This window comes from Corythoichthys intestinalis, chromosome 15, assembly GCF_030265065.1.
Source record: "Corythoichthys intestinalis isolate RoL2023-P3 chromosome 15, ASM3026506v1, whole genome shotgun sequence".
Taxonomy (NCBI): Eukaryota; Metazoa; Chordata; class Actinopteri; order Syngnathiformes; family Syngnathidae; genus Corythoichthys; species Corythoichthys intestinalis.
The window spans coordinates 22,338,751-22,355,864 of NC_080409.1; the positions used below are offsets into that span (position 1 = coordinate 22,338,751).

At 38.3% G+C, this 17,114-nt stretch overlaps 1 protein-coding gene across 2 annotated transcripts; it reads right to left on the minus strand.

Moving 5' to 3' along the window:
- Positions 1-3,468: 3,468 nt before the first annotated feature.
- Positions 3,469-8,409, minus strand: odc1 (ornithine decarboxylase 1). Of its 2 annotated transcripts, none has more exons than XM_057859792.1 (11): positions 8,264-8,409; positions 6,960-7,109; positions 6,270-6,397; positions 5,996-6,169; positions 5,736-5,908; positions 5,422-5,638; positions 5,106-5,189; positions 4,851-5,013; positions 4,641-4,756; positions 4,359-4,573; positions 3,469-4,270 (listed from the first exon to the last, which is right to left on the minus strand). In XM_057859792.1, exons 3-11 carry the CDS (start codon positions 6,360-6,362, stop codon positions 4,135-4,137), a joined length of 1,371 nt encoding a protein of 456 aa, XP_057715775.1. In that variant the 5' UTR covers positions 6,363-6,397; positions 6,960-7,109; positions 8,264-8,409; the 3' UTR covers positions 3,469-4,134. The 2 variants fall into 2 exon arrangements, with proteins under 2 accessions (XP_057715775.1, XP_057715776.1); XM_057859793.1 differs by having other exon boundaries at positions 6,960-7,112; positions 8,264-8,379.
- Positions 8,410-17,114: the final 8,705 nt, after the last annotated feature.

Consider the following 17,114-nt stretch of genomic DNA (forward strand, 5'->3'; position numbering starts at 1 on the left):
ACTGTGACGACAGCTGATCGACGCAGGACGGACCGACGATGTCACCGCCGCTGATTGGCCACGGAAAAAGGCGCCAAGCTTCTTAAACCTGCCACTGTCAACGCTCTATGAGGTCGCATTTGACAGTATTCTGCCGCGGTCCTCCTCGCCAGCTATTTGCTCGCCATTCACTCTCGTTTGCATTTGATCGCTAGTCTGATACACTCCCGCTTTTTCGGTGAGGTCTTTTGTGTTTATTCGTTATTGGATCGTTTTTGTTCACCACTGTAAATAAGAGCAATGAAGCAAGTAAGGGTAAGTCGCCATTTCTGTTCAACCCGTTTTCTCCTGTTTTGTATAGAGTAGGAAGTTAGGTTAGAAGCTGTCTTTTCTTTGTTCCTTTTACATGATCAGGGTTTAGTTAGCGGGTGGGGTTTAAGTGTAGTTCCTTCTGTTTGTTGTTTTGGCCTGGGCTTACCCTGAAATCACGCTTCGTCGGCATTCTGTACATATTCATTGTGAGTTTGATTATTCTGTAAATAAATTTGTGTCCACTCGTACATTTGTGTGGCTTGTTTTATGTTACGCCCTTCGCGAGCCGTCTTTGGCACGTAACAATTACCCATAAATGACTTGTGGAAATTGATTGAAAACTTGAGCTGGGCAATATTATGATTATATTGATTTTGTAGAGAGACATGAGACATGATGTGACACATTACACAATACGCAATATGATGTTGGTTTCCAATACATTTCATAAAAACCTTTGAGAACTACATAATTATTAGGAGTGTAACGGTACACAAAAATCTCGGTTCCGTATGTACCTCGGTTTTGAAGTCATGGTTCGGTTCATTTTCGGTACAGTAAGAAAACAAAATGCAAAATTTAATGTACTAGTTGTTTATTACACATCTTTGTGCTTTCAACAATAGGAACATTAGCTTATAAAAAAAAAAATAGAATTCTGCTCAAAAAGTAGTGGGTATTTAAAGATAATCCAACAACAATTTGCCTTTCAGACCCCGCGTATTGGTCAGCTATCTTTCTGAAAGAATGAAGAAAAAAGAAGTCCTGTGCTAAAGAGAAAATCCCAATGACAAAGATTTTAACATGTATTTTACAAATGAAATACCTCAATGAATCATTTTTTTTTCTTATGAAAGGTTTTCAAAAGCTCTATTGGTGGATTTTCTTAAGTTAAAGCACCACACAGAAATTAATACATTTAATTGTGTAAGCAGGATGTGTGTATTATTCTTATTATTTAATTACAGGTGTTTTAGCTAATTTCAATTTATTTTATTTAAATGGGCTATTTTTTATTTTATTATGTATTTATATTTTACAAATGTGATGTAATATTCATTTATATTGTATATTTTATGTTGTATAACTTTAGTTCCTATGTGAATATTAGTTCCTACTTGTTTTGTTGTGGTAGGAGGGTTTTGTATTGAACACGGGGCCGTGTTGGTTATTATTATAGCAGAGAAAACAGCAGTAAATCAACAAAGACAAGTCAACATTGCCCCTATCGACCACTCCAGAGATCTGATGAACTCAAAAAGTGGGTTACGATTGCATATTAGTTTGAAAATCGACCGGATCCACCATATTTTTACACGGGTGACTTCTGTCTGCCCGATCCTAGCTACCGGTAGTAGTATTGATGCAGGAGGGTCGCGTCTTGCGTCAAATAATAAACTCTGCCGTTCTTTTTGCGTGTGTCCTGTTTAGCCGCTTCTGGGACGCGTCTAACACGCGGCCGCACTGCGACTGGTGTGCATTGGCTGATTGACTTTAACGCCCGCGTTTCACTGCGTTCATGCGGCGGCCACGTTGTCGCGCCGTTGACGTTTTGGGTTATACTGTCCTACCGTGTTCGTCCTCATTGCAGTAGAGAAGACGGAGTAAATATAATCTATACAAAGAAACTGTAACCCGATCGACTCACAGCCTCGAAAAGTAAGGGTTACATTACCTCAGAAACTCGTTCGGTACGCCTCCGTTCCGAACCGAGCACCACGTACCGAAACGGTTCTATACAAATACATGTACCATTACACCTTTAATAATTATCCTTTTTTTTTTTTTTTTTTTTGGGCCGATTTTTCTTCAAAGACACCTTCTTACAATTTGACAATACAGGACAAGGTCACATGCATGCATGAGTCTCATTAGAAACAAGCCACGACCATGATAAAATATATAGATACATCTTCAAATAAATGCTTAAATGTTTCATTAATTAAAATGGGAAATGAACATGTCAATAAAGATTTAATTTCACAAATTATTTCATGGGCATGTGTATGGAGGACCAAATGGGATAGACTGAAATATATATATATATATATATATATATTTCAGTCTGTCCAGCCAGCCAGCGGACTCTGCTCGAGTCCAAGCCGAAAATAGGGCACCGGCAGGGGCGTTACCAGGGGGGACTGGGGTGGGCAGTGCCCACCCACAGACACGCTCTGCCCACCCAAAGAAAACTGGATGTACCGGACCCCGATTGCCAGCCGTCACGTCAGGGCAGTGGGTGAAGTTCCACGTGTTGAATCACATTAAGCAGCAGGCTCTCCTCGAGCAGAGTCTGATGGCTGGCTGGAGCCCTAGTGGCCATTATTCTTGCTTCATGCTTTTATGCCATTGGCGTAGTCACCTGTCACTCAAACATGTCAGAAGTAGCAGCAAACAAAAAAAGTGCCTGCAATACTTTTTCCACTTAAAAAAAAAAGCATTCAAAACTTTTTCCACTTTAAAAAAATTAGTTTTAAACTTTTTGCTTTTCAAAAAAAAAGTGAGACTTCAATTTATATATTTCAAATAAAAATATCTAAAAATATATTTTTGCAAATGATTTTTGATTAAAAATAGTTTTGATTGATTGAAGCAACTTATTGGGATTGAATGATTTAGACACAAATGTCCTCATAATATGGCCCAAACATAAAAAGGATTGCTTCAAGGAAAACCGTTTAGATGAAAAATTGTGTTCAAATGCGAATTTCTGAGTCTCAAATATTTTTTTCGCATTCAAAAACATTTCTGATTGAAATTCAAAATATATATTTTTTTGTTTGAAGCAACTTATTTTTTGGATTGAATAATACACAAATATCCTAGCCAAAATGTGATCCAAACGCAAAACTACATTACATCAATCAAAAAAAAAAAAAAGTTAAAAAAATAAAATAAAATAAATATCCGAAAAAACGCTTTCAGATAAATTTGAAACACCCCAAAAAATGTATTTTTGCATTCAAACACTTTTTATTGGACTTTTTCCTTTGAAAATATATATTTCAATTGAAGCAACTTTCTTTTGGTTGAATAACGAAGACAAATCTTCCTCCATACAAGGTGGAACTGTTGAGCCATTCCGAAAATGGCTGACTGGTCATAGCAGTGCAAATTTTAAACTTTATGGCCTGCTAGTCGACAGACCTTGAAAAGTTTCATTGTTCCATAAATCACTCAGTTCTGCACCATTTTATTAGAAAAAAAAAATACAAAAACTTTCAAACGTTTCCATAGGAAAGCATTGTGAAATTGCAATCCCATCTCTTTTACATGTTCCTCTTCTAATTGTAACTGCAAACATACTTTCCACTTTCTCCAGGCTACAACCATGAAATTATATTAAAGAAAAAGGAGACTGGCAGACTTGTCTTTTAAGTCCCTGTGGGTAAATTGTAATTGTGAGGATTTGGTTACAAACACACTGCCACCCAGAGCGTAACATGACCTACACTACATAGTAATGAATAAAAGTTTCAGCAAGATGTTTGATTGAAACATGCGTACATTAGTATAGTAATCTCCATATAGCAGTTGTTGAATATTTAGTTTTGACAATGACGTATTATATAATAAACAGTTATACTATAAAATACAATTTATACATGGTAAAATACAGGGTTTTGTGAAGTGGAAAAAAAAAAAATTATAGCAGCCCTTATTGAATGAAATCATACAGCCAACGAGCTAATTAAAAACTATTAGCTTCCCCACAGACACCTTAACAATATACCCCTCTTAATCTCCTAAAACTGGCCGAAACAAGATGAAGGGAAAAAAAAATAAAAAAGCTGCTCCTGTAAGTAAAGGCAAATGATGCTTGGTCTATTAATGATGTTGCCTTTAAACCACATGGGCCTGAGGAGACTTAGCAGGCATCTCCAAACTGCTCTCTCTTCCACAGTAGGCCGGAACATCAAGCGTGCAGGACTCCACGGGAGCTGGCAGGCCCTGGGAGCAGATCTGCTGCACGTGTTGCCTAGAAGAAAAATGGTCACCAAGACCAAGTAAGCATCTGCACAGTGCATTCAAACCTACTTCAAAAGACTAGCGCAAAATGTACTAACCAGGCCGGTCGTGCAATGACATAGTGAATGTCAGGTTTTTGGAAGCCATTGAATGTGGAAGAAGCTGCCACAGTGTAGGCGCCCATGTTCTCAAATAGCAGCCAGTCACCCACGTGCATGTCAGGCAGGTTACACTGCTCAACTATACGATCGAGGCCATCGCATGTTGGGCCCCAAATACTGCAAGGATACATGGCCTCATCAGGCTTGGGCTTCTATGAAAGTAGAACAGGAAATCTGTGAAACACCAACTTTCAGTGCACACATTTGTTTAGAGTTTACCTTGTGCAAGGTTGGCAGACAATGTGCGTGGTCATACAGAATACAGTTAAAGGATCCGTACACTCCGTCATTGACATAGTACATGAGGCTCCTGTCACTGATTCCTTCATCTTCATCTGTTAAGAAAACAAACATCCTCCATTTTCACATTTACAATATCATTGCATTTAAAAAAAAAAAAAAAAAAAAAAAAAAAAAAACTGCCCTTACCATCAGAGGCTGACTCGTCATCTATGAGCACCTTCTTGGCGATAATGTTAACAACCAGGGTGTAAGCAGAAGCTACATAAAAGCGACCAGGTTCAGCAATTATTCTCACTCCACTATCCACAGGAAAATATTTATCCAGGGCTGGATTGATTACAGCAGTGATCTACATAGAGGAAAATAGTTACTAGCTAAATTGAACAACGAATAAAACCATGCATATGAATGAGAAATTGTACCAAGTATATAAAACAATACCTCTTCAAATTTGAGCTCAACATCTTCTGAACCTGGGAAACCACCACCGATATCCAATAGCGTCATGCAGAAGCCCAGTTCATTCTGTCAGAGGTAGTACCATTTAATAAACACATACAAAAGTCAGACTTAGCAACGCTGTCTTTTAAAGAGCTCATGGTAGACAGCAGATTGAATTCGACACCATTGGTGAGGTATTCCTTTAACATATTTCTCTTCATGTCAAATAAGATTGTACAGCTACTTCAATTGCCACTGCTTGAATCTCCTCAGCTGGGCAGTTATAACTAATGAGGATACTGTAGTCTTCACTCACCCCCACATCAAAAACACAGCGAGCATCTGTGATTGCCTGCTTGAAGGCCTCTGGGTCCGTGCAGCCACTGCCAACATGGAAACTAACGCCGATGACATCCAGCCCCAATTCCTTTGCCCTCTCCAGAAGCCCTCGACAAGCTTTAAGTTGGGCCCCAAACTTGATGCTAAGGCGGCAAACTGCTTTGGAGTCATCTGTAGCAATGCGCAGGACAAGTCTGGCAAGCAAAGCAAAAAGGATCAAATAGTACCAAACTACCAACACATGCATGCAGCAAATGCTTTTATAGGACGCCTTCTGAGGAAAAGCCTTACTTGGCATTGCTATGACAACGAGCCACCTTCATCAGCTCCATCTCACTGTCAAAGGTCATCATCTGGACCCCGTGGGTACAGGCATACTTTATCTGAGAGACCTGCTTGCAGGGATTTGCGTAGATGATTCTGCTTGGATCCACTCCAAGAGACTGAACGAGCTGTATCTCAGTCTATGATGGAGCAACAAATTCACACACAGAAATATTAGCCTTGAACTGGACTAATGAGAGCAGGTCAATTTTTTGTCCGATAATCACCTTGCTTGCACAGTCAAAACCAGTTCCCAGGGAGGCCAAAGTCATCACAACAGCCCTGCTGTCATTGCACTTGACTGCATAGAAAGGAGACACACGAGGAAGGGCCCTCGCCCAGCGCAAGTGCTTCTTCAAGACATCCCCCAGGTCGCACACATAGAAGGCATCTCTGTCATCCTGCAATACAATGATTTGATACACATCCATTATATATGGACGCAATACAAAAGTTGGGCACAATTTCTCTTTCCTTTACATAGCCAACGCAGGTACTTACAGTCATAGATGACTCGTTGATCTTCTGCTCTACAATATCTTTAGCAGAAAATCCCTCCTCCAAGAAAGAAAAATCCAAATCGGCAGTATTCATGGTTGCTTAAAGCTCTTTAATTGGCCAGTTGGAAACTGGAAAAGTGTTGCACAATAGATTCAATGTAGAGTATGTTGTCAAAATTATCGACACTGAAATTTTGTATCTAGAATGGTAATTGATTGCAAAAGTATCGATAGTTATTTTTTTGCATGACCATAAGCCACCTGAAATTTGTTGTCATGGAGTAGATTTGATTTCTCTATACTCTTGACGGCAATTGGATATTTTTTGCAGTTTCCTTGTTAACTCATTGTCTGCCATTGACTGCGCTAGTGGGAGGGTGGTAGCGAAGGAGCATTTGTTCCTTGACAGACCTCCTACTTCAAATGGATTGGACCTCTACTAGTCATTTAGAGTTTAAATGTCGTTTTTAAGAGCCACATGACTGAACACACACACACACACATACATATATACACATATATATCAAGGTACTAAACGAATTTAAAAATTGACATCTTTTTATTCATGTTGTATTGAAAATGGAATATCGATAACATACACATACACACATACACATATATATAGTTGAGAATATTATCATGACAACAGTAGTAGTAGTGGGCTAAAGGCGAAAGCCAGTGCGGTACTTACTTGGAAACAAAAGAGATGGAATTTTTTTCTGTCAGTTCTTCAAGTGCAGGAGATCCAAGGTGGCTCACCTGTGAAGTTAAACCCCTTTAAATAAGCCTCAAGGCCAGGGCCAGTTGAGCAGACAGAGTGTGTTCTCCTGGAGTGCTGATTCTGCTAAGAGAAGTGATGTATTAGACTAACTCTCCTTTAAAAAAATTTTTTTTTTTTTTTTTTTTTTTTTTTTTTTAAACTTCAAGTGTGAGAATATTTTATCCTCCAAAAAACAGTCAAAAGTGTCAAAAGAATACGTTGTTATCTGTATTCGATACTTTGTTGCATAAGATTTGATATTCTTTTTTTTTTTGTTTTTTTGTGACCAACAGTAATTTATTGTCATGGGGAAAATTGGATTTTGCACTACTCTTGGTAGCAATGGAAGATATATTTGAATTTTCCTTGTAAACTCTGGCTGCCATTGACGGCACTATACCGCCAATCCATTTTAACTTAGAGTGTGGCAGTGAATGAACGAAAGCCTGAGGTTAAGAGAGCTATGTGATTGGAAGTCATCTTCAATGGCACTTAAAGACTATATTAAAATAATAACATTCAATTTTAGGATTGTAAATATCGAGTTGAAAATTTTAGTATCAGGACAACACTAAGAAATGTACATTTTTTCGCCAATTGAAATTGAACACTTGTGTCAGAAGTATTATTTTAAATGTATTATTCTTACCCATTTCATTTATTTAAAAAAAAAAAAAAAATCCAGAATTGAAATTGAACACTTGTGCGTCGTAAATTATTTTTAAATTGATTGTTCTTACCCATTTCATTTAATAATTTAAAAAAAAAAAAAAAAAAAAAAAAATCCGAGCTAAAAAGAGTCAGTTAAACTTGACACTATTACAACGAGCAGACAAACCCCATTGCAAAGAAACCCCGCCCAGGAACAATACCCTCCAATCGTCAAGAAGATACGCCTTCATTTTATAAGAGTGACATCAAAACGAGCAAATGGAACGTGAACAAATTACGCAAACGTCAGTTCGCCGGTTCCGTTTTCCGAGCCATGAGGCTACTACTATCGATTGAAATCGGGAGGCATGAGTCATTCACAATGCACGGTATAAATTTTAAAAGACAATTAAAGCGATGCTAATAACGCTTTTGCAGTTTTACATTTGACGTCAAACTAAGAATAATAAAAAAAAAATAAAAAAAAAAAAACTTCACAACACGGGGCCATTCATTCTTTAGCATTATGGAGTAACAATCTTTTTCGTACACCACAGTGCCCGAAAAAAAAAACAACAACTTACCTTAAAAAGCATTTACAAAGTGTTTGTCCATTAGACCCAAGCTCGGGGTGTTAAAAAAAACTGATTCCTTCGACGAATGATCCTCCTACCCTTGTCTGAAATTGAAATGGAGCGGCTACCCGTCCCGGCCTGTATTTATAGTGAGCTCGTTTCTATGGCAACGCAGCCAGCTGAAACCGGCCTCCCTTCCACGTCAGAACCGGTTTGGGCTTGTCCCCCATCACCGTGGAGCAAGAAGACGAGAAGTACCGTTATTAGCTCATTCACTACCATTAAGAGAGATCGGCATCAAATACATTTGAACTGGGATGGCTAGCATTGAGTTTCACTGCCACTGACAACAACGACAACGTCCAATCTATTTTAAACAGGGAGGTCAAAATGTTTTGGACGTCTATCGCCATCAATGGTAGCTAATGAGTTAATGTCGAGAGTATCATATAAATTCTCTTTACCTCTGAAGTAGTGTTTTGTATTTGTTTTAATCAAAACTTTATCAACTCTAAAGTTTCTAACTTTTTCTAATCTATTCTGTTGTGCTGCCTAATTGCAACGTGACCAAATATTATTTATACATTTTGATCAAGCATAAAAGTGCTCCAATGAGGCATTACTGTAGGGGTAGTACCTAAATAGGCTGTAATGTAGTTTTAAGAGAAAACTGATATTTTGATCTTTTCATCACAAATAGATGAATCATTATACAAAGCCCTGATGCTGAGGTATGATTGCAATCATAGTATAATTCAGGTCAATTTGCTCTGTGGTCAGTACTCAGATTTACTGGCAGACTGATTCTCACTTGGCCAGACTGATGAGATTAAGGGACGTCACACAATGGCTCAGATAGCAAGCTGTTAAGATTGCACCTGACGCATCAATACAGTTTGTGCTCCATAGGCTACCTCTGAATAAGATCTGTTATTGCACCAGCCACTGTTATTGTATATTAATAATTTATTATAGAAATTGTACTGAAATTTTGGAGATTTATTTAATGAAAAATATATAGTATTTGGATAAAAGACAGTATTTGGTACTTTTTGTAACACTGTTGTTTGCCTGAAGCTACCAAAATGAAGTGTAAGCAAACCTCAATGCAAGCAAAGCAACTGGAAAAAACACATTTACACTGTACAGATGTTCAAGGTCGTAGGTTTGGTCTCAACATTGGTATGGACGATATACAGTGCCTTGCAAAAGTATTCGGCCCCCTTGAACCTTGCAACCTTTCGCCACATTTCAGGCTTCAAACATAAAGATATAAAATTTTAATTTTTTGTCAAGAATCAACAACAAGTAGGACACAATCGTGAAGTGGAACAAAATTTATTGGATAATTTAAACTTTTTTAACAAAAAACTGAAAAGTGGGGCGTGCAATATTATTTGGCCCCCTTGCGTTAATACTTTGTAGCGCCACCTTTTGCTCCAATTACAGCTGCAAGTCGCTTGGGGTATGTTTCTATCAGTTTTGCACATCGAGAGACTGACATTCTTGCCCATTCTTCCTTGCAAAAAAGCTCGAGCTCAGTGAGGTTGGATGGCGAGTGTTTGTGAACAGCAGTCTTCAGCTCTTTCCACAGATTCTCGATTGGATTCAGGTCTGGACTTGACTTGGCCATTCTAACACCTGGATACGTTTATTTTTGAACCATTCCATTGTAGATTTGGCTTTATGTTTTGGATCATTGTCCTGTTGGAAGATAAATCTCCGTCCCAGTCTCAGGTCTTGTGCAGATACCAACAGGTTTTCTTCCAGAATGTTCCTGTATTTGGCTGCATCCATCTTCCCGTCAATTTTAACCATCTTCCCTGTCCCTGCTGAAGAAAAGCAGGCCCAAACCATGATGCTGCCACCACCATGTTTGACAGTGGGGATGGTGTGTTCAGGGTGATGAGCTGTGTTGCTTTTACGCCAAACATATCGTTTTGCATTGTGGCCAAAAAGTTCAATTTTGGTTTCATCTGACCAGAGCACCTTCTTCCACATGTTTGGTGTGTCTCCCAGGTGGCTTGTGGCAAACTTTAAAGGAGACTTTTTATGGATATCTTTGAGAAATGGCTTTCTTTTTGCCACTCTTCCATAAAGGCCAGATTTGTGCAGTGTACGACTGATTGTTGTCCTATGGACAGACTCTCCCACCTCAGCTGTAGATCTCTGCAGTTCATCCAGAGTGATCATGGGCCTCTTGGCTGCATCTCTGATCAGTTTTCTCCTTGTTTGAGAAGAAAGTTTGGAAGGACGGCCGGGTCTTGGTAGATTTGCAGTGGTCTGATGCTCCTTCCATTTCAATATGATGGCTTGCACAGTGCTCCTTGAGATGTTTAAAGCTTGGGAAATCTTTTTGTATCCAAATCCGGCTTTAAACTTCTCCACAACAGTATCTCGGACCTGCCTGGTGTGTTCCTTGGTTTTCATAATGCTCTCTGCACTTTAAACAGAACCCTGAGACCATCACAGAGCAGGTGCATTTATACGGAGACTTGATTACACACAGTTAGATTCTATTTATCATCATCAGTCATTTAGGACAACATTGGATCATTCAGAGATCCTCACTGAACTTCTGGAGTGAGTTTGCTGCACTGAAAGTAAAGGGGCCGAATAATATTGCACGCCCCACTTTTCAGTTTTTTATTTGTTAAAAAAGTTGAAATTATCCAATAAATGTTGTTCCACTTCACGATTGTGTCCCACTTTTTGTTGATTCTTGACAAAAAAATTAAATTTCATATCTTTATATATGAAGCCTGAAATGTGGCGAAAGGTTGCAAGATTCAAGGGGGCCGAATACTTTTGCAAGGCACTGTAACAGCATAACCCTTACACACTTTTTGCTGGGGATGGGACGTTAATAAGACCAAACAGATTATTGAACGGAGGTCAGGGCTGCATTTCTCACGAATATAAACCTAATTAATAGATGATTAATGCAAAATAAATATGCATTGACTGATACTAACTTTTGTGTTTGGTTCAGGTGATACAACATTTAATTCAAACCTTTATTTTCAAAACCTACTAAAGTAAAATTTTGAAGTGCAAGTACCTTTATTTACAAAAAAAAAAACTTCTGGGGAACACTGGAGCACCACTAGATACACTAAAGTATTGTAATAATAAAGTGATTTGGAAAAACAATAATGACAAAAAAATCTGAGGTATCCAAGGACCGATCCACATCTGAGGCATACTAGACTACCCCAAGACTCGAACCAAAGTACTCTCATGAAATTCTGATGTGTGATTTCATTTTTTAAAAAAATGTCTGTTCATGTTAGTGTCCCTGTGAAGTGGACCCATTCTTGGATGGTTCCCCGTTTTTTTGTTTTTTTTTTAAATAAAGGGACTTGCATTACCGTGATTCACATAATGCAAACAATGATCCAAATGAGGGACTGCTAGCTTGACTTTGTTGTTCCTTGTAGAGGCTGGCCTGACTACAGTAGTTTTGCAGGTTAGCAAGTTCACACAACTTTATGTCATGCTAACGCCGATTCAAATCGGAGTTTGAGTAGCAAGGTTAGTGGTGTTTCCCCCACGTCCGCAACATTGATGTCTTTTTACATCACTAACAGTGGCTGCTGCTAGCTGAAAAAAACCCTTCTAATATCCCTCCTCGGCATGTTGTCGACTTGAATCTGTCGGGACTGTGTGCGTGTGTGCATGTGGGGCGGGAGTCGGGTCTGTGTGTGTGTGTATGGGGTTGAAGTCATCAGCCAATCAAGGTGCGTTTGAGGGGGAAAAAAATGGACCGGCACTTTCAGCAAGTGAAAAGGGATAAATGTAAGTCTGAACATAATGAAAATAATTCACTTAATAATGGCAGGGTCTATTCTATCTTACAACATATGGGAAGACAATCTAGATAAATTACCTACAGTATATAACAACTCATTACATAATGCAAATAAGGTTGCTTAAAAGTTGGGGGGGACAATTTGAGCATCCTGACAAGTTGGTCGTCTTATGTCCCTATCATCCCCATGCAAACCTACGCCCTAGGATATAAAGGAGAAATTTTCGGTTGCCATTTTACCAAGAAAGCAGTGAATAGCTACAGTTTATAGTTTTTATTTTTTTTATTGATATTGGCCAAATCCCTGACAGGTCATAGTGCGAAGATTATACTTGTAGACCTTCAAAAGTGAGACATTTGGTTTGTAGTGGGCCTGATACTCCACACAAGCTTGATTTGAGGACATTATTCAAAAGTATTATTATAAGTATTATTCAAAATTACTCTACTGCTTTCTAGTATATCAACCACAGTCAAGATGAACACTAATTTCATATAAGTCACATTAGTTAAACATAAACAAAGCTCTTTTCAAAAAGATGAAATAGTAAATAGTCACAGTCTTTTGCATGACTTAAACAGAATATTGTTTTTCATTTCTTTGTACGCTGCTGCCCATTATCCACTGTGCAGCTTCAACCAAGCCTGCCAGGCAGGAAGTCGGCCCAAAATTGACCGTTAATTAATTTGCATGCACATCTTTGGTTCTTTTTGGTCCAAATCACAAGATCATAGTCATTCTATTAATTAGTCAGGCAGGGATGAAGTATTTCCTCTTGCACTTCTCTTGTCAGTTTTTGTTATGTCTTTATCTTGTTATGTGTGGACTTGGAATTGTTATTGCTACTCAGGAGTACTGTGACTTGACTCGCTTTTGCAAGGCTGCACAAAAGACAAGGACAAAGATAGTTATGGGACACTCACAAGACAGATCAGTGTGTATTGCCGTAGCCTGTTACTGCCAGAAATATTGCTGAATCCTTGCATTTGTGTTCACTTTGTTTTTTCTACAGTGGAGAAATTAAGTATTTGAACACCCTGCTATTTTGCAAGGTCTCCCACATGGAAATCATGGAGGAGTTTGAAATTTTCATCATTGGTGCATGTCCACTGTGAAAGAGATAATCAAAAAAGAAAAATCCAGAAATCACAATGTATGATTTTTTTAACGATTTATTTGTGTGATACAGCTGGAAAGTTTTTTGAACACCTAAGAAAATGAATGTTAATATTTGGTACAGTAGTCTTTGTTTGCAATTACAGAGGTCAAACCTTTCCTGTAGTTTTTCACAAGGTTTGCACACACTGCAGGAGGGACATTGGCCGATCCTCCATACAGATCTTCTTTAGATCAGTCAGGTTTCTGGGCTGTTGCTGAGAAACATGGAGTTTGAGCTCCCTCCAAAGGTTTTCTATTGGGTTTAGGTCTGAAGACTGGCTAAGCCATGCTAGAATCATGTTATGCTTCTTACGGAGCCATTCCTTCGTTTTCCTGGCTGCGTGCTTCGGGTCATTGTCATGTTGGAAGACCCAGCCATGACCCATCTTCAATGCTCTGATTGAGGGAAAGAGGTTGTTCCCCATAATCTCACAATATAGGGCCCCAATCATCCTCTCTTTAATGCACTGTACTCATCCTGTCCCATGCACAGAAAAACACCCCCAAACCATGATGCTACCACCCCCATGCCTCACAGCAGGGATGGTCTTCTTAGGATAGTACTCATCATTCTTCTTCCTCCAAGCAAGGATAGTGGAATTACGACGAAAAAGTCCTATTTTGCTCTCATCTGACCACAAACTTGCTCCCATGACTTCTCTGCATCATCCAAATGGTCATAGGCAAACTTAAGACGGGCCTTGACATGTGCTGATTTAAGCCAGGGAAACTTCCGTGCCATGCATGATCTCAAACCACGACGTTTTATTGTATTACCAACAGTAACCCTGGAAACGGTGGTCCCAGCTCTTTTCAGGTCATTGACCAACTCTGGTCGTGTATTTCTGGGCTGATTCTTCACCTTTTTTAGGATCATTGAGACCCCACGAGGTTACATCTTACATGGGGCTCCACTCCGATTGAGATTGACCGTCATGTTTTTCTTCTTCCATTTTCTAATGATTGCTCTGACAGTGGACCTTTTTTCACCAAGATGCTTGGCAATTGCTCTGTAGCCCTTTTCAGCCTTGTGGAGGTGAACAATTTTCTCCCGTGTCTTTGAACAACTCTTTCGTCTTGACCATGTTACAAGTTTGAGTCCTACTGATTGTAAGGGGTGGACCGATGTCTTTATGCTGCAGTCGACCTCAAATAAGAGCATCTGATTCAGGAAAATACACAGAGTCGAGGTGGACTTTTAATAGGCGGACTAACAGGTGTTTCATGGTCAGAATTCAAGCTGATAGATAGGTGTTCAAATTGTTATGTGCCGCTGTGTCACACAAATAAATAGTTAAAAATCATGCATGGCTATATCTGGATTTTTCTTTTAAGATTATCTCTCACACTGGACATGCACCTACGATGAAAATGTTATACTCCTCCATCATTTCTAAGTGGGAGAACTTGCAAAATAGCAGGATGTTCAAATACTTATTTCCTCCATGGTATATTATCTATTCTGCTTTACTCTACTCTACTTATCTTATCTACTTATCGCCAAATCTCCAAAGCACAACTAATTACAAGAACCCCTTCCACACAACATATCACTCCCATCTCCTGTCAACTTCATTGGCTCCCGGTTAAACAAAGAATTAATTACAAAATCCTCCTCTTCACTTTCAAAGCTATTCACATCTTTCCCCCTTACATATCTGACCTAATTTGCACCAAGACTCCTCCCCGACCTCTTTGCTCCTCTTCTTCCCTCCACCTCTTTGTCCCCTTTATCTTATGACCTTCGGTTCCAGAGCGTTTAGCCCCCCCGATTCTAGAACGCTCTACCCTCTGATCTTCGTAATAGAAGCTTTTTCCTGTATTGTTTTGTGTTATATTTTCTTTCCTGCTATTATATCTAATTTTACTTTGCTTTTAGTCTGTTTTTGTTTACTTTATTTATATCTGTATTAGGGCTGTCAAAATTATCACGGTAACGGGCGCTAATTAATTTTTTTAATTAATCACGTTAAAATATTTGACGCATTTAACGCACATGCCCCGCTCAAAAAGATTAAAATGACAGCACAGTTTCATGTCCACTTGTTACTTGTGTTTTTTTGTGTTTTGTCACCCTCTGCTGGCGCTTGGGTGCGACTGATTTTCTGGGTTTCAGCACCATGAGCGTTGTGTAATTATTGACATCAACATTGGCGAGCTACTAGTTTATTTTTTTGATTGAAAATTTTACAAATTTTATTAAAACGAAAACATTAAGAAGGGTTTTAATATAAAATTTCTATAACTTGTACTAACGTTTATCTTTTAAGAACTACAAGTCTTTCTATCCATGGATCGCTTTAACAGAATGTTAATAATTTTAATGCCATCTTGTTGATTTATTGTCTTAATAAACAAATAAAGTACTTATGTACCATATATTGAATGTATATATCCGTCTTGTGTCTTGTCTTTCCATTCCAACAATAATTTACAGAAAAATATGGCATATTTTATAGATGGTTTGAATTGCGATTAATTACGAGTAATTAATTTTTAAACTGTGATTAACTCGATTAAAAATTTTAATCGTTTGTCAGCCCTAATTTGTATATTATATGTATATTCAGTTGCAAGGTGTCCTTCGATGTCGTGAAAGATGCTTAAAATAATTAAAAAAAATATATTATTTATCTACTCTACTACAGTACAACAAAAATTGTCGTCTCAGATTAAATCAGTGTGTGTTATTGTGCATAAAACAACCATGCAGTGCTGTTACAATGTGCGGAGGAATCTGTCGATTCTCCAATGCATGTTTTAAATACCTCAAATATATGCACTGTCCTAAGCACACTGCAGGAGCAAACACCCCATAATGACAAACAAAAGTGAGTTGCGACTCAACTTAGATATAGTGGAGCCAGTTTTTTCTGTGATGAATTGAACGAGAATATTCCGTACATCTGACATGTGGAGAAAAAAATAATAATGCTGTTGAAGTACTTGCTTTGTACAAGCTGAATTCTATAACAATGTTATTATTAAAAGGGAATTACTTTGAAAATTGTCATTTTGTCACATGGTTTCACTACTTTGAGCTGCCAGCAGAAACATTTAGCTAGTTAGTTGTTTATCCTGCTAAATCGGTCAAGGGGTCAGAGGTTGAATATCGCAGGTGTTTAACCCAGAAAGTCTTGACCTCAAGGTAATTAGGCGTTTGTTTGGCCAGACTGCTACTTACAAGACTGCTCTGCCGAGAGCTTGCCTGTCTGGTGTTGGACCTAAATTGGCAGATGCCATTGGTGGTATTTATTCACCACTTTGACTTTTGTCCATTAATCATGTTGAATTAAATGGTTAATGTGCGTGCAGAGCCTTAAGCAGCATGTTGACATACTGGTAATTTAATCAAATTAAAATTCTCTGGATCCAACCGACTTCACCCAGATAGCCAAACTTGGAAAAATAAACAAGAGAGATTGCCTACTATTGCCAGTAGTCTGTTTTGGACATTAAAACTTTGATAAACATTCAATGAAAAGGCTATTTTTGCCTACTAATGAAAGGGAGCTGGCTCTCAGTAAGACAAACAACATTCTGACATTCTGCAGTAAATTATTTTTTAATGTTCAGTGCTAGAGTTATCTAATCATTTTAAACTCGATATCGATACTCAAAAAATACTCAATACTATTTTCAATAATACATGAATAAAAACTGAAATTAAATGTAATTTCTTAAATTAACTCTTTCAACGTCATTGTGATGATAGACGTCCAACCATGTGGCACTTAAAAACTAAATTAAAACTAAAATTAGCTAAAACTACTTAAATTAGTTCATCACTTTTGGACGTCCAATCCATTTGAAATGGAAACTCTCTGACTTTTTTTGATGGCAGCCAATGAGTTAACACGAAAAATGCAGAAATGTCGTCTGTTACCATT

Bases quoted from the DNA above. Each gene is read 5' to 3' on its own strand.
- odc1 (XM_057859792.1), bottom strand. From the start codon at position 6,362: ATGAATACTGCCGATTTGGATTTTTCTTTCTTGGAGGAGGGATTTTCT. The intron at 5,190-5,421 runs GTGAGTGAAGAC...TACCTCTGACAG, and splicing joins GCTGTGTTTTTGATGTGGGG to AATGAACTGGGCTTCTGCAT. The intron at 4,574-4,640 runs GTAAACTCTAAA...CTACTTTCATAG, and splicing joins GTCTGCCAACCTTGCACAAG to AAGCCCAAGCCTGATGAGGC.